The 26,325-nt window shown below is 41.5% G+C and overlaps 2 protein-coding genes across 2 annotated transcripts; both read left to right on the top strand.

Moving 5' to 3' along the window:
• Nucleotides 1-4,928: 4,928 nt before the first annotated feature.
• msl1a (MSL complex subunit 1a) lies at nucleotides 4,929-12,440 on the top strand. Its single transcript, XM_060901760.1, has 9 exons — nucleotides 4,929-5,411; nucleotides 5,779-6,519; nucleotides 6,819-7,009; nucleotides 7,092-7,351; nucleotides 7,628-7,689; nucleotides 11,315-11,382; nucleotides 11,466-11,590; nucleotides 11,718-11,790; nucleotides 11,883-12,440. The coding sequence occupies exons 2-9, from the start codon at nucleotides 5,881-5,883 to the stop codon at nucleotides 11,971-11,973; spliced, it is 1,509 nt and encodes a 502-aa protein (XP_060757743.1). The 5' UTR covers nucleotides 4,929-5,411; nucleotides 5,779-5,880; the 3' UTR covers nucleotides 11,974-12,440.
• A 1,418-nt stretch (nucleotides 12,441-13,858) lies between these two features.
• On the top strand, nucleotides 13,859-25,674 carry casc3 (casc3 exon junction complex subunit). Its single transcript, XM_060901759.1, has 13 exons — nucleotides 13,859-14,056; nucleotides 15,350-15,374; nucleotides 15,926-15,981; nucleotides 18,799-19,005; nucleotides 19,278-19,426; nucleotides 19,798-19,974; nucleotides 20,199-20,965; nucleotides 21,155-21,216; nucleotides 21,365-21,473; nucleotides 21,751-21,858; nucleotides 22,094-22,299; nucleotides 22,416-22,538; nucleotides 23,512-25,674. Exons 1-13 carry the CDS (start codon nucleotides 13,871-13,873, stop codon nucleotides 23,548-23,550), a joined length of 2,214 nt encoding a protein of 737 aa, XP_060757742.1. The 5' UTR covers nucleotides 13,859-13,870; the 3' UTR covers nucleotides 23,551-25,674.
• The last annotated feature ends 651 nt before the right edge of the window (nucleotides 25,675-26,325 follow it).

The raw sequence follows: 26,325 nt of genomic DNA, 5'->3' as shown, positions 1-26,325 counted from the left end.
GACCCTGTAGAAGGATAAAGCGGCTAGAGATGATGATGATGAGATGAATGTAGACTTCTTTAAAAATGGTGAGCTAACAGTACTGCTTTTTACAGTTGGTCTTTCAGGTGTTCTTTACATCAATCACAACATGGGATCTAATTCAACAGGTAGGCTCATGAATAATGTTAATTTCATGACAATGTGACATTATTTAATAAAATGCCATTTTTAAAAATTAAAAAATTACTGTCACAGCACAACAAGAAGGTTCTGGGTTTGAACCTCATGACCAACTAGGGTCTTTCTGTGTGGAGTTTGCATGTTCTCCCCATGTTTGTGTCGGTTTCCTCCAGGTTCTCCGGTTTCCTCCCACAGTCCAAAGACGTGAGGATGAGGTCAGCTGGCTACTCTAAGGCTACGTTTACATTAGACCGTATCTGTCTCGTTTTCTTCGCGGATGCACTGTCCGTTTACATTAAACCGCCTGGAAACGCCGGGAAACGGGAATCCGCCAGCGTCCACGTATTCAATCCAGATCGTGTCAGCTCCGGTGCTGTGTAAACATTCAGAATACGCGGATACGCTGTGCTGAGCTCTAGCTGGCGTCTCATTGGACACCGTCACTGTGACATCCACCTTCCTGATTCGCTGGCGTTGGTCATGTGACACGACTGCTGAAAAACGGCGCGGACTTCCGCCTTGTATCACCTTTCATTAAAGAGTATAAAAGTATGAAAATACTGCAAATACTGATGCAAATACTGCCCATTGTGTAGTTATGATTGTCTTTAGGCTTGCCATCCTTCCACTTGCAAGTGGTAAGTGATAATGCGCTGGGATCTCACACACAGCGGCTCAGTCCCGAATCACAGATTGTTCACGTCACTAGCGTGCTCTGTGAGCTGCGCAGGGCCGGAGTGCGCACCCTCCAGAGGGCACTCGCTGTTCAGGGCGGAGTGATTTGGAGCGCAGGATGCCTGCGGAGCCGAGCGTATCTGTGTATTGGCGTTGCTATGTGCACGCAAATCGTGTATTGGTGTTGCTGTGTGCACACTAATCGTTTTAAAAACGTTAATCTGATGATCCGCTGATACGGTCTAATGTAAACATGGGCTAAATTGCCCATTAGGGGTGAATGTGGGTGCAAATGGTTGTTTGTCTCTGTGTTAGCCCTGCAATAGATTCTCAACCTCTATAGGGTGTACCCAGCCTCTCGCCTAAAGTCAGTTGGGATTGGGTCCAGCTTCTGCCATGACCCTGACGGATGAGTGGTATAGAAAATGGCTTTATTTTACAGATAAAGTAATTCCTATAATTGAAAAAAAAACAATTTGAGGACCCCTAATTTAGATGGTGATTGTTCTGGCTTTCTAAAAGCATTAAGGTTCTACTTCAAACCTGAAAATGAAACTATTTTCTAAGAACTTATGGGCCCAAAACCTGGGGTTTCATCATTCCTTGAGGTTCTTGCTTATTGTTGAAATAACGCTGTAATGTCATGAATATCATTACATGTTTCTTAAAACTGAGTGAAATGCCATCCAATTTGATGAATAGTACACAATATTTAAATATCATTATTTCAAGCCACATACTGTACTCCACTCATGGTGTACACAGGTTTTCAGGGCTTCAAGTCTTCACAGAGGTTGAGGGAAGAGAAGTATAGAGAAGGTAAGAAGGAGTTGCATTGTATCTTTGTGGACTTAGAGAAAGTATATGACAGGGTACCGAGAGAGGAGGTGTGGTATTCTATAAGAAATATGGGAGTGGCAGAGAAGTATGTAAGACTGGTGCAGGATATGTACAAAGGCAGTGTGACAGCGGTGAGGTGTGTGGTAGGAGTGATGGATGGTTTCAAAGTGGAGGTGGGATTACACCTTTCTTGTTTGCAGTGGTGATGGACTGGTTGACAGAAAAGATCAGGCAGGAGTCTCCATGGACTATGATGTTAGCAGATGACATTGTGATCTGTAGTGAGAGTAGGGAGCAGGTTGAGGGGAGTATAGAGAGGTGGAGGTATGCAGTGGAGAGAAGAGGAATGAAAGTCAGTCGGGGTAAGATGGAATACTTGTATGTGAATGAGAGGGATGATGGCGGAATGTTGAGGATGCAAGGAGTAGAGGTGGCAAAAGTGTGGAAGAGAGGTGAAGAAGAGTGCGGGGCAGGGTGGAGAAGAATGTCAGGAGTGATTTGTAACAGCAAGAGTAAAAGGGGAGGTGTACAAGATGGCAATGAGACCCCAGCCATGTTATATGAGTTGGAGAGTGTGGCACTGATGAAGAGGCAGAGCTGGAGACAGCAGAGTTAAAGATGCTAAGATTTGCACTGGGAGTGACAAAGATGGACTTGATTAGGAACGAGTATATTAGAGGGAGGGCGGCATGGTGGTGTAGTGGTTAGCGCTGTCGCCTCACAGCAAGAAGGTCCAGGTTCGAGCCCCGTGGCCGGCGAGGGCCTTTCTGTGTGGAGTTTGCATGTTCTCCCCGTGTCCGCATGGGTTTCCTCCGGGTGCTCCGGTTTCCCCCACAGTCCAAAGACATGCAGGTTAGGTTAACTGGTGACTCCAAATTGACCATAGGTGTGAATGGCTGTCTGTGTCAGCCCTGTGATGACCTGGCGACTTGTCCAGGGTGTACCCCGCCTTTCGCCCGTAGTCAGCTGGGATAGGCTCCAGCTTGCCTGCGACCATGTAGGACAGGATAAAGCAGCTAGAGATAATGAGATGAGATATTAGAGGGACAGCCCAGCTGGGACAGTTTGGAGGCAAAGCAAGAGAGATGAGACTGAGTTGGTTTGGATATTTGCATAGGAGAGATGCAGAGTTTATTGGGAGAAGGATGCTGAAGATGGAGTTGTTGGAAAAGAGGAAGGCCAAAGAGGAGGTTTATGGATGTGGTGAGAAAGGACATGCATGTGTTTGGAGTGACAGAGGAAGATGAGATGAAAATGGATGATCCGCTTTGGCAAGAAGAAGAACAGAAATACCCTGTGTCCGAAATAGCTCCCTACTCACTATACAGGGCACTATATAGTGGGGACGCCATTTTGTAGTGCTGTCCTAAACCTAAGTGAGGATTATTTACACCCTATATAGTGCACTCAAAGTATCCCACAATGCATCACGAAAAGTAGTGTACAATAAAGGTCACTAACCAAAGCAATATATCCCATCATGCACTGCAGTCGCACTGAAAGAAATCAAATTAAGTCTCAAATTTGATTTAATAAAAGGCAGCAGAAAGAAAGAAGAAAGTATTCGACCTTGATTTAAAAAAGCACTGAAGGATGCAGGTACTTTGTATTGATTAATGTGGGAAATGCGCTCAGTATAATATGGATTTATCACAAAAATACATGCATGTATTTATTATTTTGAAAACCTGTTCTGTAAAGTTATCCTACCTCTTGGATTTGTCCTACCAAGCCTACTGCGCATGCGCAGAACACATGCGACCAGCTGGGCTGATAGAAAATCGGTAAGTATTTCACGCATTTGCCGATTTTTATGTTTTGTGCGTATTGGTCGAGTCTTCGGCCGAGTCAAATAATTTGTAATGACTTGTTTTGAATAATAAAACGGTCAGTATGAGAACTTGCTAATTCTGTCACGTAGTGGGCACTATGCAGTCAAAGTTATGACGGGGTTTCGTTTGTTTATAAATACTGTATTTTATACGTTTCTGAATTGCAAATATGCCTACATTACGCATTACAAATGCGTGAAATACTCACCGATTTTCTATCAGCCCAGCTGATCGGTAGGACAAAACTCGGTCCAACTTCCAAGATATGACGTCATGTGTTCTGCGCATGCGCAGTAGGCTTCTTCTTCTAAGTGAAATGGCGGATTAGACACTACTTGGTTGTTTGCCAACCGCCAATTAAAAGAAGAAGAAGAGGACACTACTTGGTGTATTACGGGGCGGCACGGTGGTGTAGTGGTTAGCGCTGTCGCCTCACAGCAAGAAGGTCCTGGGTTCGAGCCCCGGGGCCGGCGAGGGCCTTTCTGTGTGGAGTTTGCATGTTCTCCCCGTGTCCGCGTGGGTTTCCTCCGGGTGCTCCGGTTTCCCCCACAGTCCAAAGACATGCAGGTTAGGTTAACTGGTGACTCTAAATTGACCGTAGGTGTGAATGTGAGTGTGAATGGATGTCTGTGTCTATGTGTCAGCCCTGTGATGACCTGGCGACTTGTCCAGGGTGTACCCCGCCTTTCGCCCGTAGTCAGCTGGGATAGGCTCCAGCTTGCCTGCGACCCTGTAGAAGGATAAAGCAGCTAGAGATAATGAGATGAGATGAGATGGTGTATTACCGCCACCTACAGGATAATTATGTCCACTACTAGACCATCAGTCTCATATTTTGGCAAAAAGGCCAGAGGATTTTAAAAATCTAATTAGGCATGAAGTTACTTTTGGATCCTTCACTTGCAGCAGAGCAGGGAGGGTAATAGTGGTAACACCCAAGCTGGATAGGTCAGTTATCAGTGTATGCCTGTACTCACTATACATCTTGCATTCTAATAAACTGTGGAAAACTGTCTCAGGAACTTTGCAAACATCGCATAATCCATCCCTATGTTTATGAATCAGATGTAAATTTGAATTTAAGGCACAGTGCCCCAATCTGAGACGGGACAATACGACTTGCTCAGACCTATTCCCAGATATAATGCTTTGTGAGCAGACTGACGCAGTAGGCTTGGTAGGACAAATCCAAGAGGTAGGATAACTTTACAGAACACCCGGCTGAGCTGGCACGTTTTAATTGTGCGACAGTAATGACGTAAATACCAGCGCGACGGACTCGTGTCCGAAAGCGTTTTTTCATTTTACCAATGAGCTCACTATATAGTCCTCTATATAGTAATTCCCTATATAGGGAGTAGGGAGCAGTGAACGAGTGAACGATTTCGGACACAGGGATAGTCTTCACAGAGATCTCATTTCCGGTTAGCCGCTAGGTGACGCTTCATGTCGCGAGCTAAATATAGGTTTCGGTTCGCCAATATTCGACATCCAATCATATCTCTCGCTCGGTGACTTCAACGCATGCGCGGTTTTTGTATTTTTAAAAGCACTTGAGAAGCTCGGGTAAGTAGACGGTGGATAGGTATATTCGGGCTGGGACGAGGGCTTTAAAATGTAGTGTTAGCCGAAGTGAGTAGTTAGCCATTAAGTGGACTCTATGGTGGAAAATGCGTGCCGTGTGTTGTTGGATTTAAAATGGCGTCATTGCGTGTCCGTTGCAGTCAAATACGCCGCTATAAGTGACTGTCATTGTTTTTGCTGAGACTAAAATGGTGGACACGGCTGCATAGCTGCTGTAAGCGAGCTAAGATGACGCTGTGTTTGTTTTCTGAATAATGTGTGTCGTGCCGTTTGAGAGGACTATGAAACATGAAAACTGGGGACGTGTAATACCTTTTGGTATGTATTTAATAGCAATTCACATTTACCTGTAAACTTGTTAGCAGGTAGCTAACTTCAGACACCTGCATTGTTTTGAACATCCATGCTAACATTGCTAGAAAGCCTGCTAACCTACTGTATGTAAACATGAGGAAAAAAATTAAAGTGTAGAAATGTCTTTCTGCTGAATTTATCATTACACGGACTGATATTAGTATTTAATGTATTAGTAAAACTGAAGGACAACAGTAAAGCAAGTACCAACCATTTGGAAACCTTGAATTTGCTTTAGTCACATGCACTACCTTTTTTTACAAGGTAATAACTGATTGTTAGTAATAATTACTTTAGTGAAGCCCCATTTATGCATCACCTTTTGCTTTAGGGATCAGCATGGATGTGGACAGGGTGTCCTGGGCACATGGCAAACAGGCACTGGCCCTCTTTTAATCACAGTGGTGAGTTTTGGTGAGTGCCTTGACTCGCCATGACTATGCGAACCACTGTGTTCAAAAGTGGAGGAAACAAGCTGGACACGGACACCGGTGACCAAGCTAAAAAACAAGAATCTCAGACCAACGCAAAGAAGACTTCTGAGTGTTTTGTGCGAGTTCCTGGCATCTTGAGTAACATTCACAATAGTACTGGGCAGTATTTGCACAGCAAGGCTAAGACCCTTTCAACCAGCCAGAGCACCACAGGCAGATCTGTTCTGTCACCAGCAGTGAGGAGGGGACAGGAGGAGAACTGGGTGAACCTGGGGGTGTTGACAATTCCGCTGACCAAGCAGATGGGGGCTGAGGGTACCCCGGTCAAAAGCAAGTCACTATTCGGACACACCAGTCATAACCACATGGGCAAGATGGATCCAGTGGCATCAAATGGCAGCAAGCAGCCTAGGAAGGCAGGACCAGGAGGAGGAGTGGCAGTGGTGGGGGTCCCCTCACCAGAACATGGTTCTGATGGAAAACGGCGGAACGCGTTGAAAGGCACAGGCCACGCTGCCACCCAGACTGGCTGCATCCGTCAGATCCTGCTTCTGCAGCTAGAACTGATTGAACAGCAACAGCAGCAACTGCAGAACAAGAACAAGGAGATAGATGACCTCAAAGCTGAAAAGGAGATGGTATGCAGAGATTTTTCTGATCTAATGCTTACACAATTAGCCTTTGTTCCCAATTTTAATTTGTCTTTGAATGGATCGCTGCTTTAGATAATCCAAATATATTTGTTTTTTATAAAGCGTATGTCCTGTGTTAAGGCAAGACTAGTCCAAATATATTTGGGTTGTTTGTTTCAATTTCCTTCCCTAGTTGGTTTTAAAAAAAATGTGGAACTTTGTTCAACATCTGCCATTTATGATCTCATGTTAGGGTATGAAAGTATTAATCCCGTTTCGCCTGTGTTGTGATGGTTTTTGTTTAGCTGGCGGCACGGATTGAGCGCATGGAGCGGCGGTTACAGATGGTGAAGAAAGATGGTGTTGAGAGTCGGCCCACTCCTCGCCGCAGGGAGTCTGTAGAGACTGTCCCATCAGAAGGCGCTGGGCAGCCTGAGGGTCAGAGTCATACCCCACGACAAACGAATTTTGAAAGAAGTGGAAAGAATCTGAAAAGGTATTGGTTTTGAATCTTGTGAATGTTTTTAGCCTTTTATAAAAAGACTAACTCAAAAAAAAATGTGGTTCAATCTCGTTAGGAGGTTCCTTTTTCAGGAATCCAGGATGTCGAGATCCAGACGTGGGCATACTAAAGCACCCCCTCCAAAAGAAAGCCAAGCTTTGGAAGAGGAGTCCCAGGAAGAGGTGGAGCCTGAGATAAAGTCACCTGGTTCTTCCCTTGTCAAATCAGAAGAGCTGCCTTACATGGCTACCACTGAGATGTATCTCTGCTGCTGGCATCAACCTCCACCTTCACCCTGGCGAGATCACTCTCCTGTACAGGAGGACACAGTTACTGGTGAGTGAACTTTGAACATAGTTCACACAGCTCTGCTCAATCTGGGGGGGGGGGGGTTGAGATATTGCAGAAATAAACATCACAATGACCAAATTTCAGTGGGAACTAAATTTCACCAATTTTATGAAATTGAAAGGCCATCTAGCTTTAATGTGGAAGCATGTAATGGCAGTGATGTCCAAAATCCAGGCGAATTGGAAAGGCACCTAACAAAATAACAGTGGAAAACATGACCTTATCATTCATGTTGGCATGTGTCCCTTTTTCCTGTTTTAGTCCCTTCCTGGCGAGAGTGTGTTGTGGAACCTCTGGATGACAAAAAGGCGGTTGATATTGAGGTGAGGGACAAATTTTATATTATATAATCACTGATTTTAAAGACTTCAGCATCTGGGATGCAGGAAAGTAGATGTTGTTTGGATTTGTGTTCTAAATTCAAGTGGATGCATAAAATGTTTTCTTTTTTACGCTAATGTTATATTAGCTTGAAGACTTCAACTCGTACAACCCCGATTCCAAAAAAGTTGGGACAAAGTACAAATTGTAAATAAAAATGGAATGCAGTGATGTGGAAGTTTCAAAATTCCATATTTTATTTAGAATAGAACATGGAAGACACATCAAATGTTTAAACTGAGAAAATGTATCATTTAAAGAGAAAAATTAGGTGATTTTTAAATTTCATGACAACACCACCTCAAAAAAGTTGGGACAAGGCCATGTTTACCACTGTGAGACATCCCCTTTTCTCTTTACAACAGTCTGTAAACGTCTGGGGACTGGAGACAAGTTGCTCAAGTTTAGGGATAGGAATGTTAACCCATTCTTGTCTAATGTAGGATTCTAGTTGCTCAACTGTCTTGGGTCTTTTTTGTCGTATCTTCCGTTTTATGATGCACCAAATGTTTTCTATGGGTGAAAGATCTGGACTGCAGGCTGGCCAGTTCAGTACCCGGACCCTTCTTCTACGCAGCCATGATGCTGTAATTGATGCAGTATGTGGTTTGGCATTGTCATGTTGGAAAATGCAAGGTCTTCCCTGAAAGAGACGTCGTCTGGATGGGAGCATATGTTGCTCTAGAACCTGGATATACCTTTCAGCATTGATGGTGTCTTTCCAGATGTGTAAGCTGCCCATGCTACACGCACTAATGCAACCCCATACCATCAGAGATGCAGGCTTCTGAACTGAGCGCTGATGATAACTTGGGTCGTCCTTCTCTTTAGTCCGAATGACACGGCGTCCCTGATTTCCATAAAGAACTTCAAATTTTGATTTGTCTGACCACAGAACAGTTTTCCACTTTGCCACAGTCCATTTTAAATGAGCCTTGGCACAGAGAACACGTCTGCGCTTCTGGATCATGTTTAGATACGGCTTCTTTGAACTATAGAGTTTTAGCTGGCGACGGCGGATGGCACAGTGAATTGTGTTCACAGATAATGTTCTCTGGAAATATTCCTGAGCCCATTTTGTGATTTCCAATACAGAAGCATGTCTGTATGTGATGCAGTGCCGTCTAAGGGCCCGAAGATCACAGGCACCCAGTATGGTTTTCCGGCCTTGACCCTTACACACAGAGATTCTTCCAAATTCTCTGAATCTTTTGATGATATTATGCACTGTAGATGATATGTTCAAACTCTTTGCAATTTTACACTGTCGAACTCCTTTTTTTTTTTTTTCCCCCCCTTCCTTTTCTTCCCTGATATTGCTCCACTATTTGTCGGCGCAGAATTAGGGGGATTGGTGATCCTCTTTCCACCATCTTTACTTCTGAGAGCCGCTGCCACTCCAAGATGCTCTTTTTATACCCAGTCATGTTAATGACCTATTGCCAATTGACCTAATGAGTTGCAATTTGGTCCTCCAGCTGTTCCTTTTTTGTACCTTTAAAGGTCTCCTTGCATCGTTTTTTCATTAATTGTGTGGTGGTCTCTAGTATGAATGAACGCCCTGTGAGCCGGTTTTGGTGAAAAATGCTATGGTTCTCCTGTTTCAGGCTGTTCTAGTTTGGTGGAGGAGTGGGTGGCGGGAGAACGACAGGATTTCAGCTCTTACTCATTAATATTCATGACATGTAAACGTGTTACCTCTGATTGGCTAACAGCACTGTGACGCTACCTCCAGTGGGTCAGAACAAGCGGATGTGGTTGTCTTTGTAAAAACTGTTTTGATTGGCTATTATGGTCTCGACATCGATGTTTTGACCGATAACAATGTAGATAACATGAATTTTACATCACGTTCAATGAGATTTAAACGAGACTAAAGATGGCGACTTACAAATAATGTGTAAGCATCGTTGGAGTTAATAAAGTTTGAACAGCGTGAAGGAACATACCCCAAACCCCTGAAATTAATTAAAAAAAAAATTCTCAACAGATTTGGCATAATATAAAAAGGTCGTTTTTTACTCAGAAAAAGTGGAAATTCGCCGAAAAGCGGGAAACTCTCATCCCTGCCTAGCTTGTGACCATGTCATGCATGCTAACATGGAGAATATGAACATGCTATTTTGTAACAAAAAACTTCGAACAAAAAGTTAGTTTTACTTACAGCTTGTGAGCTGGTGGTCGATTGTCTTGACTACAGATCCAAGTATTAAAAACAACCTCGAAGCAAAACCACTACTGAAGGCACCGAAGTTTGAAGTCACTGTGGTTGAAATGATCAGAACACAGTACTAACGTTGCATTATACTTTGCTGGTGGTGTTCCAAAGATAAATTCCAACCATTTCTTCTTCAGCTCTTCTATCTTGGGCAAGAAATGCAACGTTGATGTGGTATTGCCACAAATAACACAGGCACGAACTTGTTCAGACATGTTTTCAGCTTGCTGTTAGGTCCTCTTCGTGAGCTACTGGTGAGATGGGCTCTGCCATCTCTCCTTGCGCTTAAATCCGAACTTTCTTCCCGTGGGCGGTCGCAAGCCAAAGTGAGCGAGGCCATGAATACTAATTTTCGAAATGACGTAACTTAGTATGGCTTTTTCTGATCCGCTCGTTTTTCCGACTATTTTCTTTCATAAGCTAATACAGGGAATGGGAGTAGAATTACATTTTCACATGCAGCATGCATATGCAACTCGGAGTGAACTATGGGATTTCAAAAAGAGCCAGTATTAAACGTTTTTGGTGGAAGGGCACCTTTAACTTTTCCAGCCTCTTATTGCCCCTGTCCCAACTTTTTTGAGATGTGTTGCTGTCATGAAATTTCAAATGAGCCAATATTTGGCATGAAATTTCAAAATGTCTCACTTTTGACATTTGATATGTTGTCTATGTTCTATTGTGAATACAATATCAGTTTTTGAGATTTGTAAATTATTGCATTCTGTTTATTTACAATTTGTACTTTGCCCCAACTTTTTTTGTAATCAGGGTTGTATTTAAGCTTTTGGCATCACTAATAAAATGGTTATTACACGGTGGCGTGAAGATATGAAGTTTATCTTCGAGTGGTGAATATATTCCCAAGTGAGTCAAGTGAACATGTGGTGATTAAACTTCATATCTTTGCGCCACTGTGTAATGTTCTTTATATTATGTGGACACATTCACAGAAAAAATACGCAGGTTAATCAAAATTTATTTTGAATCAGTTCGCCGTTTCGACAATGTGCATCTAGTCAGCGGGAATACACTGGATGTGATGTCATTGGAGTGAAATATCAGAAATGTCACTTATCCATGATTTTGTATTTTATATGAAAAATGTGAGTTTTTCCAACATAAGATAAACTTCATATCTTCAAGCCAATGTGTGATTTTTTTTTTTCTTTTTATTATATAGGCACACTCACAAAGTGCCTTTTTTTTTACCCAAATTTATCAAAAACAATTAATTGATTTCCTCAGGAGTGACGCTGAAATGTCATGGTTGTAGTTCTTATGAAAAATGCAGGTGGTGTATTTTCCAGTAAAACACTCTTGTCTGTATGTTCCCCCTCCCCATTCAGAGTTTGGATGACAGTGTCTTCCTGAAGCGTCATTCAAAACTGGAGCTTGATGAGAAGAGACGGAAAAGGTAATTGATGTTTTTTTTTTTTTTAATATGCACCCTTTAAACGGTGTCTTTTTTACAAGTTTTGAGTGCCCCCTGTCTTTCAGGTGGGATATTCAGCGTATTCGGGAGCAGCGGATGTTCCAGCGCCTTCAGCAAAGGATGAATAAGCAGAAGGTGATTCAGGAGAGTGAGCCTGAGCTGCTTTCCTTCTACCCTGATGCTGAAGATGGTATGTCACTTGCATTTTTACAGCTCACTGTGAGTGGGGCTGGGTTTTTTTTTTTTTTAAATAAAAACCTGGAAGGTACATTACCATTTAACAAACAAATTAACATGTTTATCTTCTCTCTGTGTAGTGGAGTCTGTAATGATCACACCTTTTCTGCCAGTGGTGGCCTTTGGCAGGCCTCTACCTAACCTTAAACAACAGTAAGTTTTGTAAAGTAATTGAAAAATTCTGCATGTTAGGTTTTATATAGTCAGTTTAGATCATACCTTAAATGTGCATGTGCCATTTACAGGAATTTTGAAATACCATGGTTAGATGAGCGCAGTCGTAGCCGACAAGAAGTGTCTAAGAAGAAGACGCCCCATCGGACCTGCCGCAAGTGAAGCAGTCCTCCCTTGAGTGATCAAACAATGTTAAGAAGAGGCTGACTGTCCTGTAGTGTATATCTTGTGCTATCGGATCATCTTGGCAACATTTTCTACATAGTTGATTTGCCCTGAAGGCACTTTCAATCTTCAAAGGACTGTTCCTTGCTGAAGCCAGTTTGGCACCCTGAATGGCACCAGCTGCAAGATGGCTGAAAGCCAAGCTGTCAAATGTTCATGCTCATTGTTGCACTGCAAAATGTGATGTTGCTTTGGTATTTGGCCATGCAAGTTAGCTTTTAAAACTGCAGTATGGACCAAAACTCACATCATAATCACATGAAGTTTAACAGAGAATGTTATTTAATCAGTATTTTTGCAGTTCTGTTCATTGTTGAATGAGTGACTGGCGGTATAGTGTAATATCTTGTAACATAGTGTTGATTCTACAAATAAAAGATGTTCTAATGCACCTAAAGAAAATATTTCAGGTATTAGTGTGTGAGAGTTCTGTTCTTTTATCAGATGTTATGCCTACTCGTCACTGTCAGTAGTTGTAGTTATGTATGTGGTATTTATAAAAGGAGACCTTTTATCCTTTCATCCCAATTGCCATTCTACTATTGATTTTAATCAGTTTAATTTTTTTTTATAAATATAAATCAGATTGTAAATTTACACACACAACCTGTGTAACTATTCTTTCCTGCTGGAACATTTTCCAGGTCTGAAATGGACTTAATGTGTCCTAAATATAAACAGCTTATAATACTGATATGGTGGGTGGATCAGTATAACATGCTTATTTACAAATAAACAGTGAGAATGTGTATATTACACCCTAACTATTCAGGGTGGGATGGGGACTGTAAGCAATCTCAAAGATACGCCCACTCATAATTTAGTGGGCGTGTCTTTGAGTCCTATACCTATCACCAGTCTGCTGTGTAAATATATAATAAGGGGTGTGTTTTTGTTTTTTGGTCTTTGTGTGCGCTTTTATCTCTTTGGATGATATTGTGTTTTTATTTTTATATGAGTGATTCCACGCTTATGGGTACTGAAATGGGGACATGAACTTATTTTTAAAAATTCACCTAAAACCATTTTTTTTTTTTTACCATCAGGTCACAAAACATGTAATCTTTAATGAATGATATGTTAAAATATAATTTTCTGAGATGTAATAAAAACATTTATATGCCAAAGTCAGAACGTAACAGAAGTGTTGTGGACATATAGATTCTCAATTTTAACAATGTAGAATTACTTTTTGAAACATAGGAAGGTGATGTTTTAGCAAATATAATTAATAAACATGTGTAGTAGAATAAACATACACATTCTTTCAATAAGATTAACATGGTATATAGCTAGATTGTAATTAATTTGTAACAGACATCATTTTGGAACTTATAGGCTTGACTTTGGTATATAAATGTTTTTATTACATCTCAGAAAATTAAAGTTATCTTTTAACATATCATTCATTAAAGATTACATGTTTTGTGACCTGATGGTAAAAAAAGAAATGGTTTTAGGTGAATAAGTTCATGTCCCCATTTCAGTACCCATAAGCGTGGAATCACTCATATATATATATATATATATATATAAACCCAAAAGCAAAAATATACCAAAAAACCCTCTCCCAGACCAAATAAGAATTAATTACAATAAATTTAATTACAGGAACTGCATTTTTGAAATAAGTTTTTAATCAGTATTCCTCATAAAATCCACGTTTGCTTCCAAAAAGAAATATTGTGGCTTTTTTTTTTTTGACAGGATGTTAAGCGAAAATCCCCTGTTTTTAAATACCCATCTGAGCAACATGACGCTAAGAGGAAATCACGACTTTATTACGACCCACACTTCTTTACGCACTTCCGGTTACCCTTCCTTGTGTGCTAAGATGGCGGACCGGCGACGACGAAGGAGGCGCGCGTCTCAGGATAGCGAGGATGAGGATGAGTCTGCGTCCGGGTCGGACAGCGGAAGATCGGCTTCCCCCAGCGGGAAGAGCCGCGCTCGAGTCCCCGAACCGGGAGAGCCTCCAGCTGGGCGCGTAGGCGCGAAAACCGACGTCGAATCCGAGTGTGTGAGTGTCTCAGCCCGCTATCACTTTAGCGAGACTGCTAGCAAGTCAGACTACTTCTGTGCAATGTAGAAGGTTCTTGTACGTTTTATTTGCGTATATTATTTGATATTTTGAAATGTTAACCAACGAATTATGCTATTTGGGCTTGTTTGGAGTTTTGTAGGAATTTTCTTGAATCTTTTCCCCTCTGGTTTCGTTTAGGCACTTTAGTAAACACCACCGTCAGTCTTCATCATCATCCAGTCTGTTCTTTTCTAGCTGTTTGTTCTGTGTTCGTGCTTTAGCAACGCGATAAAAATGATATCGGTGTAAACTCCACTCCGAATTAGACCATTCTTCTTCAGCACAGGAGTGATAGTGTTAAACATTTCGGTTTGGTCCATGTCCCCCATCAGAGGTTGTGAATAGGTTTATGAAGCTGTAAGACAAACCCAGTATTTTGAAGATGGATGACTTTCTCTTGTTTACATTATGGGGGGAAAAGTGTTTTCTGTATTAATTTCAGATAAGCTCACTTTAGTCCCTTATTAGCCTTTTGAGTATCAGTCAAGATCCTTTTTGGACATCCTGAGGCTGCTTTCTGAACATAAAAAAAAATGTCATCTGTTCACACACATTATATCACACATTCACAGCATAAAACACATCTCGTTCGTTCTCGTTATCTCTAGCCGCTTTATCCTGTTCTACAGGGTCGCAGGCAAGCTGGAGCCTATCCCAGCTGACTACGGGCGAAAGGCGGGGTACACCCTGGACAAGTCGCCAGGTCATCACAGGGCTGACACATAGACACACAACCATTCACACTCACATTCACACCTACGGTCAATTTAGAGTCACCAGTTAACCTAACCTGCATGTCTTTGGACTGTGGGGGAAACCGGAGCACCCGGAGGAAACCCACGCGGACACGGGGAGAACATGCAAACTCCGCACAGAAAGGCCCTCGCTGGCCACGGGGCTCGAACCCAGGACTTTCTTGCTGTGAGGCGACAGCGCTAACCAAATTATTATTATTATTATTATTATTATTATTATTACTTGTAGCATTTTTGACATATGGCCAACAACACACACTTGTTGCTTTGTCAGGTTTTAACCACATCGTTTTTTGTTCATGTGATTTAGTAGAGAAAGGCTTAACAGCACAAGATGGTGAAGGAAAGGATAATTAATTATACAGAAACTTATAAAATTGGTTTTCTGAAAGCTTGAGCTTGATCATGTTGGATGTTTGCTGATGGTTTGTCAGTCTGGAGTCTGTGTCTAACTGGGATTTCTAACCTCTTGTAGGAAAGTGAAGATGGTGTAGGTGAAGGTGAGTGGTTTTCTGTTCTAGAACTATTATTAATTGTATATACTGTAGCTTGTGTACACAATAGCTATTTTCAGGTAAACTTCCATGTAGATGTGCTTTATGTAATGAAGTATGTTGCTATGTATTGGTATGTATGAGAGCACTGCTTTACCCTGTTCGTCAATGGAAAGAGATCACCATAATGCTACCACTAACCATTTTTTTGGGGGGGGGGGTGATGGACCATTCTCGGCACAGTGATGACACGGACATGATGTCATGTTAGTGGGTGTGGCAATGGCATAATTGTTCCATTACAGGTTTCTCATGCAAATAATATCTGGTGGATCTATAGTGAGCCTTTTGTCTGGTAGATTGGGTAGAGGTGGCTGATGGTATACATGTAGCAACAGATGGACCACAGCCAGTTATTGTATACCTACATAATGACTAGATAAAATAGTCTCAGAATGTACAAGACAGGGTTATCTAATAAACCTGGCAGCTGAGAAAGTGAGTGAGTGATTTGTGGTACATCTAGATATCTGACGCTGAATCTTTTGTTCCTCCAGCTGTCCTTTCTGACTATGACAGTGCTGATCCGGAGGAGAACGGCTCACGCTCGGAGGTGAGTCACCATGGCAACACAGATTCAGGGCTGGTGAGGAGATCTGTCACCATAGAGTAGCCCTGCATTGCACATTTGATGCACTGATGTTTGGTTTTAATTTAATAAACAGCTTTGTAATAAGATTGTTAATCGAGTGTGTTGGATGCTGAAAAAACCTTAAAAGCACTGCATGAAAATAAGTGATACCACCATGTGAATTCACAGTTACTAGTTCTGTAGCTTTTTGCAGATTTGTTGACTGTTAAGCATGTAGGATTTTCTAATGGGCTGGATCTCAATAGTTGAACTTGAATCTATTGGTGTTTTTGAGAGTTCATGGTATATGGCATTTAGTGCTTTTGAAAAAAATTGCGTTCAGTTTGAGTGTTGCTTAATGATGTATAAAACACTTGTGCTGCAAGTTTCTTATTCAGATTTGCAAACTTTGCAATGCCTTAACTGAATCTCATAGTAAATATTTACAGCATTTAGCAGATGTGCCAGACAAATACATCCTCATGACAGTGTAAATAATGGTCTAAGAATAAAATCCTGTTGCGTTAGCATTAGAGTTAGTGTGAGTTAGTATAACAAGGATAACGGTACATGGTCAAATCTGTTAGTGGGTTTGTATCAAAGGTTTGCCGTTAAAAGGAATTTTCATATAAATGCTGTTTCTGATCATTTATTTATTTTTTTTAAACCCTTATTGCAGGTGGTTTTGCTTCATGTGGGTGTATCATCTGTGCTGCACTTTAGCTTGCTTTATGTCTCCTACACTGGCATAAATATGAACAGGCTTTTGCTTCCATTTTGCATAGATGTTTCACAAATGAAAATAAAATTTCTTTAAGTATACTCTGCCGAGAAGAACGACATGGCGGTGGTGTTGATTGTGTAGTTGGCCAGCCGGAGATCATCAAGATGCTGGTGTCCCGATCAGGTTTTTGTTATTGTTGGTGCGCTTGTGTGCAGGCACTCAAACTGGATAATACAGAGACCTGCCAACATATTTTGCGTAGGAGCTCTGCATTTTAATACATTAGTATACTGGTCCAAGCTGTCACTCAAAAATGTCTTTGTCTCAAATTAGTCATTTTTGGCCTGTGTTTCCGCTGCTTGAAAGATGCAGTGATTTCACTTTCTGGAAGTCCTGCTCTAAACACAAGGCAACAATTTTATTCCCAAAGTATTTTGGGTAACACATTTAATAAGGTGCTGCCACAAAAAAAGTTTTTGAATTATCGTGTATATGAAGCATCTTGTTTAGTTACTTACTTATATTTGAGTGATTCCACGCTTATGGGTACTGAAATGGGGACATGAACTTTATTTTTAAAATTCACCTAAAACCATTTTTTTTTTTTACCATCAGGTCACAAAACATGTAATCTTTAATGAATGATATGTTAAAAGATAACTTTAATTTTCTGAGATGTAATAAAAACATATTTATATGCCAAAGTCAGAACGTAACAGAAGTGTTGTGGACATATAGATTCTCAATTTTAACAATGTAGAATTACTTTTTGAAACCTAGGAAGGTGATGTTTTAGCAAATATAATTAATAAACATGTGTAGTAGAATAAACATACACATTCTTTCAATAAGATTAACATGGTATATAGCTAGATTGTAATTAATTTGTAACAGACGCGAGATGGACAATCGTAACAGAAGTAATGTAACAGACATCATTTTGGAACTCATAGGCTTGACTTTGGCATATAAATGTTTTTATTACATCTCAGAAAATTAAAGTTAGCTTTTAACATATCATTCATTAAAGATTACATGTTTTGTGACCTGGTGGTAAAAAAAGAAATGGTTTTAGGTGAATAAGTTCATGTCCCCATTTCAGTACCCATAAGCGTGGAATCACTCATTTGTAAATTAACCAAAAATTACCTACAAACCACTTTGTCAATAATTAATGTTTTGAGTTTATTAATATGAAATGAAACATACACTAATAGATTTGACTTGGTTATCATTAGACAAGTATATCTCATCTCATCTCATTATCTGTAGCCGCTTTATCCTTCTACAGGGTCGCAGGCAAGCTGGAGCCTATCCCAGCTGACTACGGGCAAAAGGCGGGGTACACCCTGGACAAGTCGCCAGGTCATCACAGGGCTGACACATAGACACAGACACCCATTCACACTCACATTCACACCTACGGTCAATTTAGAGTCACCAGTTAACCTAACCTGCATGTCTTTGGACTGTGGGGGAAACCGGAGCACCCGGAGGAAACCCACGCGGACACGGGGAGAACATGCAAACTCCACACAGAAAGGCCCTCGCCGGCCCCGGGGCTCAAACCCAGGACCTTCTTGCTGTGAGGCGACAGCGCTAACCACTACACCACCGTGCCACCCTAGACAAGTATATATTTAAACTTTTTTTGAAATGGCTTGAGAAGTAAATAACGATCATAAACTTTACTTTGTGTAACTGAATTTGTAACGGTAATTACACAGTGAATAAAAACACTTAGTTTTCCTTTCTTGCAATCATGCACCAGTCAGTTTGAGCTGAACAGTAAAACATGATCTGTTGAGCAAATCTACAAAAAGATATTGATACGAAGAGAGGGATTCTTTTGAAAACGAAATGCTCACATTCCAGTGAGTAAGACAGACAGGTGTTGTAGTTTTTGTGTAATAGCCAAATTTCCTTTATGTATAGGATTATTTGGAAAAGCTTATTTTTGTTTTGTATCTGAGTAGTGCAAATTTGAAGCAGTTTAAGATTAAAGTGGTAATTTTAATCCGTGACATGAGGAATACAATGTTTTGTGTTCATCTATTTAACTGGATTTTTCTCAGGGAGGAGAGGATGAGGAGGAGGAGGGTGAACACTTCAGTGATGAAGATGCTGCACAGCCAGTTACAGAGCAGAAAGCAGCAGTTGATGCTCCCGCTGAAGGTTTAGGAGAGGGGGAGGAGGAGGAAAGAGAGATGAGAGAAATGAAAGAAGTGAAAGCTGATGAGAAGGGAAACTTGGCTGGAGAGAGGCAGAGTGGAGATGGTCAGGTATGGGACCGAAAGCAAACTGGATGGTGTCCTATTTGGAAATGAATAGTGCTTTTGAACTCAGTTTCTGGATGCATCAGTTTCTAATCAGTTAATGTATCATGTGCTTTGTTCATAATAGACATTGCTCCTTGTCTGATTTATTTTCAGTGTTGTGGATTGATTGATTTTATTTATTAAGAAATAAATAAAATGGAATTATCAAAGTTTTAGTTGGATTTAGGTTGTTTTTTCAGAATCAGTTATAATGTTAAAAACCACACACTTAACAGGAGAGCACGGATGATCCTGAGAATAAGTCGGCAAATAAAGCTGGTCAGAAGTTGGATGATGATGAGGACCGGAAGAATCCAGCATACATCCCCCGGAAGGGCCTGTTTTTTGAGCATGATGTGAGAGGCCAGGCTCAGGATGAAGAGAGGTAAAATACTGAAGGGGAACAACTAATATTATTTGCTACTTCTCAGCATCTTTGAGGGTCAGTATATTTTTGCTTCTCCTTAGATTCCAGCTAAATTAATGGTAGCTAATTACAATCCTCCATTAGGCTAATTCTAAATAATCTCATAGCCTCCATGTTTATACGTTTTGTGGTCTTGTTGGGGTGCCATAATTTGTGCTTCTACACATGGGTGAATGTTTCATTACATCCAGTAAATGGCCTATTACATGTCTTGTATCGTGAAAGAGTTTAAAAAAAAAAAAAAGACAAAGTTGGGTTGCACAGATCCCATTATTTTTCCTTTGTCTTCCGTCGTATCATTCTGCTATGTTCTGTCTTTCTGTCACCAGGCCTAAGGGCAGACATAGGAAGTTGTGGAAAGATGAGGGTCGCTGGGAGCATGATAAGTTCCGTGAAGAGGAGCAGGCCCCTAAATCACGTGAGGAGCTGATTGCTGTTTACGGCTACGACATTCGTAATGGCAACGGCCCCAGTGACACCAGACCATTCAAACCACGGAAGCCCAGGTAAGCATTTGAAGGACATCTTTGTTCCTTTGCTCTTCTCCATAGGTAGTGATTTCCATTCAGTTGGAAGCTTCTGTTGTAGCCTCATGCTCTTTACACATCTCCTCCAAAAGAAGTGTTGATTCTCTTGTGTGTGTATATACACGTGCACACACTTGTATGTGTACATGGTGAGGCATTAGCTTGTTTGTGGGTTTTGTTTTATTTCCCTCCTTCTTTAATAGGTATCCTGGCCCACTAAACCAAGAGTCCAAGCGTTACAGGGATGGTGAGAAGCCCCCCCGCTCCTCCTGGCATGGTGCACCTCCCAGTGCCCGCAGTGCCCCGCCTGTGACCGTAACTTCCCAGTCAGTTCCTGCTGCTCCTCGTCCCCAGAATAGGCCCTCCACCCAGCCCCCTGCACGCACCTTCCAGAGCAGCCGTCGGCCTGAAATCAGAAGCCACCTTAAAGCCACCACACGATCCCAGGCTTCTGAGAACGAGAGGGCACCCAGACTCCGGGGCCGAGGTTCTCATGGACCCCCTCACCATGCCCAGCGCAGCCTACAAGAGGATGAAGAAGAGGAAGGAGAGATCCCCACTGTAGCCACCACTTACACTGCCCATTACTACAAAATTGAGCAGGAGACAGCCTCTTCATCACAGCAAAAGGGGGAGTGTGGAACAGCGGAGGAGCAGCAGTCGAGCACACCTAGCACAGTAAGGGAGGTGTCTCCACCTCCTGAGAAGCCAGTGGAGAAAAAATCATACTCTCTGGCGCGTAGGAGCCGAGCCAGACCCTCGGACCTTAGCAAGCAGGCCTCGCTGGAAGAAGCAGTGCCCACCCCACAGGTTATGCCCACTGCTGCCAAGAGTGAATCATGGCAGGGACCGGGTGAGACGGGCACACAGAGTGGCCTGTCAAGGCTTGATCAGGATCTGGCCCATCTCAGTCTAGCGGGGCAAAGCTGGACCCAGAGTCCACCCTCATACCTCCGGCCTGAGATGAGGGGTACGCTCACTTGCTCATTTATCATTTGTTCATTTCTTTAATGGTGATGCATTTTCTTCTTTTTAGCAATTTACTATTTCCCTGTTTGCCATTCTTTTGTGTTCTTACTGTTTGTATGCTTAAGCTACAAACTTGAACAGATGAGCGCTGATTTGTGCATGTGTGGGACCACCTTTCTTTGTCCCATAGGCATCTCTAGTTCTATACATATGGCTGGTGGACCTCCTCAATATGGCAACATGGAGGACATGGTGAGTTGTAGACAGATAGATGAGCATTACTGTGGTCACTTCTTTTTGTAAAGCATGATGGCTCATTCATTACTGCAAATCACAAGTAGTTGGAGGACTGCAGTGGAAAAGGAATGGGTATTTACTGCTCCTTTTACCTCTGTGGCAGGGTGTTGGTGGTGGCCGGGCTAAGCGGTATTCGTCTCAGAGGCAGAGGCCGGTGCCTGAACCAGCGCCAATGCACATAGGGCTCATGGAGGGCCACTATTATGACCCCAGTACGTGTGCTTAAATAGAAGACCTGCAGAGGGCATTGTGGTTGTATCTTGTAAATGAAAGAAAAACAAGTCTAAGTAGACATTTTTGTTAATTTATGTTAACATGATTGTTTAAGTGTTCATTTACTATTTATTTAAAAACATTGCTTAGTTGCATTTTTACATTTCAGGAATGTTTTTGGTCAGTACTGTCTTCTAAGACACATTCAGTGTTGCTATTCGGAGTCTTTTACAAGTTTAGTATCTAGATGCTCACATCATAGTTTTTGTTATTCAGTGTCATTCCAGGGACCAATCTATACACATGGTGACAGTCCTGCTGCCATGCCACCACAGGGGCTGCTGGTACAACCAGAGATGCATCTGCCCCACCCCACACACCCCGGTAAGCCAACAGCAACCCACTTGGGTGTCTTTCTCGTGGCCTAGTCACAGTACTGTTCCACACTTTTGCTATGTTCAAAACTTGTGTGAGATCTCTGAAACGGTATTTCATAGCTTTATCTTAGTAAGGTCTAGTGGGTTTTTTTTTGGTCCTGTATGTATTTGCATGGATATTTTTTATAGAAAATTAAAATCAGTGATAACTGACCAGTCATCTTTTGGTCCATTTCATACAGGCTTGCATCCACACCAGTCAGGAGGACCGATTCCAAACCCTGCGCTTTATGCTGCTCCACCCGTTTCTCTGTCTCCTGGACAACCACCCCCGCAGCAACTGCTACCCCCACCCTTCTACCCCCCACCTGGAGTCATGACGTTTAGCAACACCAACTACCCTTACCCAGCTGGAGCTACCCTACCCCCCATGTACCCCAATGCACAGGTCACCTTATTTTCTGTCTCTCCAATTTTTGCATTTGCTTGCATATATTGCTTATATATTGCTATGATGAGGCAATCTGGACTTCATTAACACAGTAATGTCTGTATTCTCTTCAGGCTCAGTCACAGGTGTATGGTGGAGTGACGTATTTTGACACGGTACAGCAGCAGGCTCAACCTAAACCTTCTCCACCACGCCGCACTTCACAGCCAGTCACAGTAAAGCCTCCCCCGCCAGAGGTGAGTCTCACTGATGCAAACCCACAGCATGTCTCCCCTTCAGAATTAAGATTATAACCAGATATTTTGTCTCCGGGAGTTTATCCACCACTGGCTGAAAGGCCCCGAAGGGGGACTATGTCGTGGCAATTTTCGTTTGTCCATTCGTCCCAGGAAGGGTGCTCGCCTTCTGAAATCAACTCCTCACAATTTTTGGAAGAATTTCATGAAACTTGGGGGCGTCATGGCTCAGGTGGCTTAGGCACCATACCATAAATCCAGGGACCCGGGTTCGATTCCGACCCGAGGTCATTTCCTGATCCCTCCCCATCTCTCTCCCGCTCATTTCCTGTCTCTACACTGTCCTATCCAATAAAGGTGAAAAAAAGCCCCAAAAAAAAGAAGAATTTCATGGAACTTGGCAAGAGGCACTGTTATGTCAGTAGTACGCATTTTGTTCAATTCAGTCGCATTTTACCAGAGTTGCGGCCCTTGATTAACAACCTTGTACTTTTCACAATTTCATGAAGGTGTGCTTGCCTTCTGACATTGACTCCTCTCTCTCAATTTTTAGAGAAATTTCACCAAACTTGGCAAAAGGCCTTGTTATATGATGGTAATACGCATAGTGCGATTTAATTTCATTTGTGAAAATTTTACCAGAGTTTTGACCCTTGATTAAATAACTTGTACTTTGACAATTTCATGAGGGTGTACATTCTTCTGAAATCAACTCCTTTCTGTTTTTGGAGGAATTTCACGAAACTTGACCAGATTCTTTGTTATATGTCAGTAATACGCGTATTCCAATTTTGTTCAATTCCATTGTATTTCACCAGAGTTATGACACAGTTGCCAGTGGGTGATATTGTGCTCTCGGAGCACTTCTGGCTTGCTCATTTGGGATAAATTTTATTTTGTATCTGTGTTTCTTTAAAGTTGCTTTTGGACACTGTTGATTTGTTAAAAGTGCTATATAATGGAATTGTTGCAGGACCAGAGCAGGAAGCCTAGTGAGGAGGTGCGCTCCTAGCTGCTGCTGAAAGGAGTGACCAGGACCAGAACCCCTTGTGGATGAATATAATTTTCACTTTGTTACATCACTTTTTAAAAAAAAAAAACACACAAAACATGTATGATTTTATCCATTTTGTCAAGCATGTCCACATTCGCCCTCATGCAAGGCCCTCCTTGTGAGGTCATATCTTGATCATATTTTTCATTACCTTATCTATTTGCTGTGTGTTCCTTCACTCTCATCAAGGTATGTATTAGTTCCTGAAGAAAATGTACTGTAAAATGTCAAGCTGATACAGAAAGGGGTTTCGCTGCTAGTAATCATCATCATCATCATCATCATCATGGTCAAGAAATGTCACTACTTGTATTAATAATCCAGGCCATTATTTTATATGGGAAAGGCAGATAAATGCGATTACAAACATTTCATTTTTGTACAGCATGTTGGATGTGTTGGAGAAGAACACATGTCCAAGGCTATTTAGATCAGTGTTTTCCAGATATGCAATATGTATTTGTTGCAAATTGGACCTGCATGATGATGATTATCTGGTGGAATTTTTAACCACAGTACTCCAGTTTGTGTTTCTAAAGAATGCAACATGAAAGCAGATCGGCGCCAAATAGTAACTCATTAGGACGATCATTTAACGTTGAATTTAAATATTGCATGTAGCATCTTCAGTTTAACATTCACATTCAGCATTAGAGGGCACTTTGTTTGGCCTGGCAGTCTATGCATCTCCATTCCCCCCCCATGTCTATGTGAATGTTGATTATTAACTAAAATAAGGCAATATATTTCAGCTGTAGTGCAGTTTCCAGACCAGTCAATGAGAGGGTATTGAGCTGTGTTATGATTCATGATAGTGGATAAACTAATTGACCAAAACTTTTTGGCATCCCAGCCGTCAGTGCTGAAATACAGAGCCACAGATTGAAAGAGCTCCTTTTCTGTAGTCAACACAAAGTACATGCACATGCAATTTCCATGGAAATGTGATGGTGCACCTTTTAAGGGCTGAAAGAAAGGCAGTGAATTCTATGTAGGACTGTTCTAATGGCAAGTTTAAACAGTTATTGGCGGTAATGTTTTTTTTTTTTTTTTTTTTTTTTTAAATTCAGTAGTAGTCTGCTCATAGGTTTTAATGCATTTTTTTAACTCTAAATCAACAGTGCTGATTTTCAAGTGCTCAAGCAGTGTAGTTTCTGTAAAGGTGCTAGTCTCTTGTGTGTAGTGAAGTGTGAACTCTTCACTCTTCCCCACATCAATGGCACATGCCTGATCTCTACATCTTTGACTTTGTTCGGTGTTGGATACAATACTGTAATAACAGTTTCAAGTTAAGATGATTTTACGTAGTAGAGTGTTCTGTGTGATGCTCGCTCAACCATTTAACAGTACACTTTGTGCTTTGATGTTCTGGGGGAAACTCAGCCCAGAACCATTCACTTTGCCTGAAACTGATATACTTGACAGCGCTACTGCTTGGTGATGGCTTTCTAGTGTAAGTGTATATAGAATAAATGTATTATTGAAGCCTGTGGTTTAAAAAGCAGTAATATCTAACACTTAGTTACTAGTGAAATACAGTCACCTTGAACAAAGTCAGCAGGGATTCCTAGCCTTTATTTGTTGTCTAATGAATTAACTGATAATTAACTTGCAATTATCAACAGCTTACTTTATTTTATAGACTGCTAATTATAAGAGGTTTTTTTTTCTCCTTTTAGGAGCACTGTACAGGCATGCATGAGCACATGGCTCCATTTCTTTGTGAAAGCAATTTTAGGTGAGTTCCAGGGGCTGTAAATCTGTTCCCACTAACCCCACTGGACTGTGATGGGTATGTCCTTTAAAATAGTTCCCTTTATCATTTGCTCCTGATAGCCTGCCAGAATAACTGAAATTCTATTATGTTATCAGTGTTGTTTAGATGTGGTTTATAAGACAATTTGTGATGTTACTTTCTATGCCTTAAAAATTGCATTGGTTTGACATATCTGCTCCGATCGACTAGACCTGCCAACACTGTGATGGGCTTGTACGTTTCATAGGTGTTTAAATGTTAGTGTTTAAATTTTTTTGTTTGTGGAGCAATTTTGTCAAGAGAACTATTAAACAAGACTCGTGTAATGCTGGGTCTTTGTCATTTTTGGGGCAGGGGTGTGTGTGTGTGTGTGTGTGTGTTTGGACCAGCAAGTGATCAACAGACAGAGCCTGCCCTGACCCAGCGTTGGCAGTGCTTCTGGCAGCAGGCATGTCATGTTGGCTATTCCTTTGATTGTTACACTATGAATGTGCAGATGGATATGTTTGTGTGCTTAATTATTAGGAAACAGTTTAGTATGCCAGCTTGATGAAACTATTTATGAGCTGGTACTTTAGCTTGGTGAAGCTAGTTCTATACTGGTGAACCAGTACCTAATGTACATTATGTACACAGCCTTTTGAACCTTTTGATGAGAAAATGTTTCTGGAAAGCTCCTGGGATTTTCACCTGCAACAGTCTCTTGAGTTTACACAGAATGGTGCAAATAACAAAAAAAAAAAACAAAAAGAGCAGAAGATAAATGGGCTACAGCATGACCAAATCAGGTTCTGCTCTGGTCAGTCAAGAATGGAAATGTGAGGAGGGGTGACTGGCTCAGTGAATCTGGACCGTCGAAGATTGGAAAAACATTACCTGGTCTTCTGTTTCACTGCATTTTATTTACAACCATAATCAGACATATGTAATAGGCTAGATTTTTTTTTTTTAAATCAGCCTATATACCAGTTTCCCTG

Source organism: Neoarius graeffei, chromosome 20 (genome assembly GCF_027579695.1).
Source record: "Neoarius graeffei isolate fNeoGra1 chromosome 20, fNeoGra1.pri, whole genome shotgun sequence".
NCBI lineage: Eukaryota > Metazoa > Chordata > Actinopteri > Siluriformes > Ariidae > Neoarius > Neoarius graeffei.
The sequence above is the reverse complement of the archived record's forward strand: the minus strand, read 5'-3'. Positions and strand labels throughout refer to the sequence as shown.

Coding starts and splice junctions, on each gene's coding strand:
- msl1a (XM_060901760.1), top strand. CDS start 5,881: ATGACTATGCGAACCACTGTGTTCAAAAGTGGAGGAAACAAGCTGGAC. Junction 6,520..6,818: donor TCAAAGCTGAAAAGGAGATG/GTATGCAGAGAT, acceptor GTTTTTGTTTAG/CTGGCGGCACGGATTGAGCG. Junction 7,690..11,314: donor AAAAGGCGGTTGATATTGAG/GTGAGGGACAAA, acceptor CTCCCCATTCAG/AGTTTGGATGACAGTGTCTT.
- casc3 (XM_060901759.1), top strand. CDS start 13,871: ATGGCGGACCGGCGACGACGAAGGAGGCGCGCGTCTCAGGATAGCGAG. Junction 15,982..18,798: donor AGAACGGCTCACGCTCGGAG/GTGAGTCACCAT, acceptor GATTTTTCTCAG/GGAGGAGAGGATGAGGAGGA. Junction 21,217..21,364: donor ATGGCAACATGGAGGACATG/GTGAGTTGTAGA, acceptor CCTCTGTGGCAG/GGTGTTGGTGGTGGCCGGGC.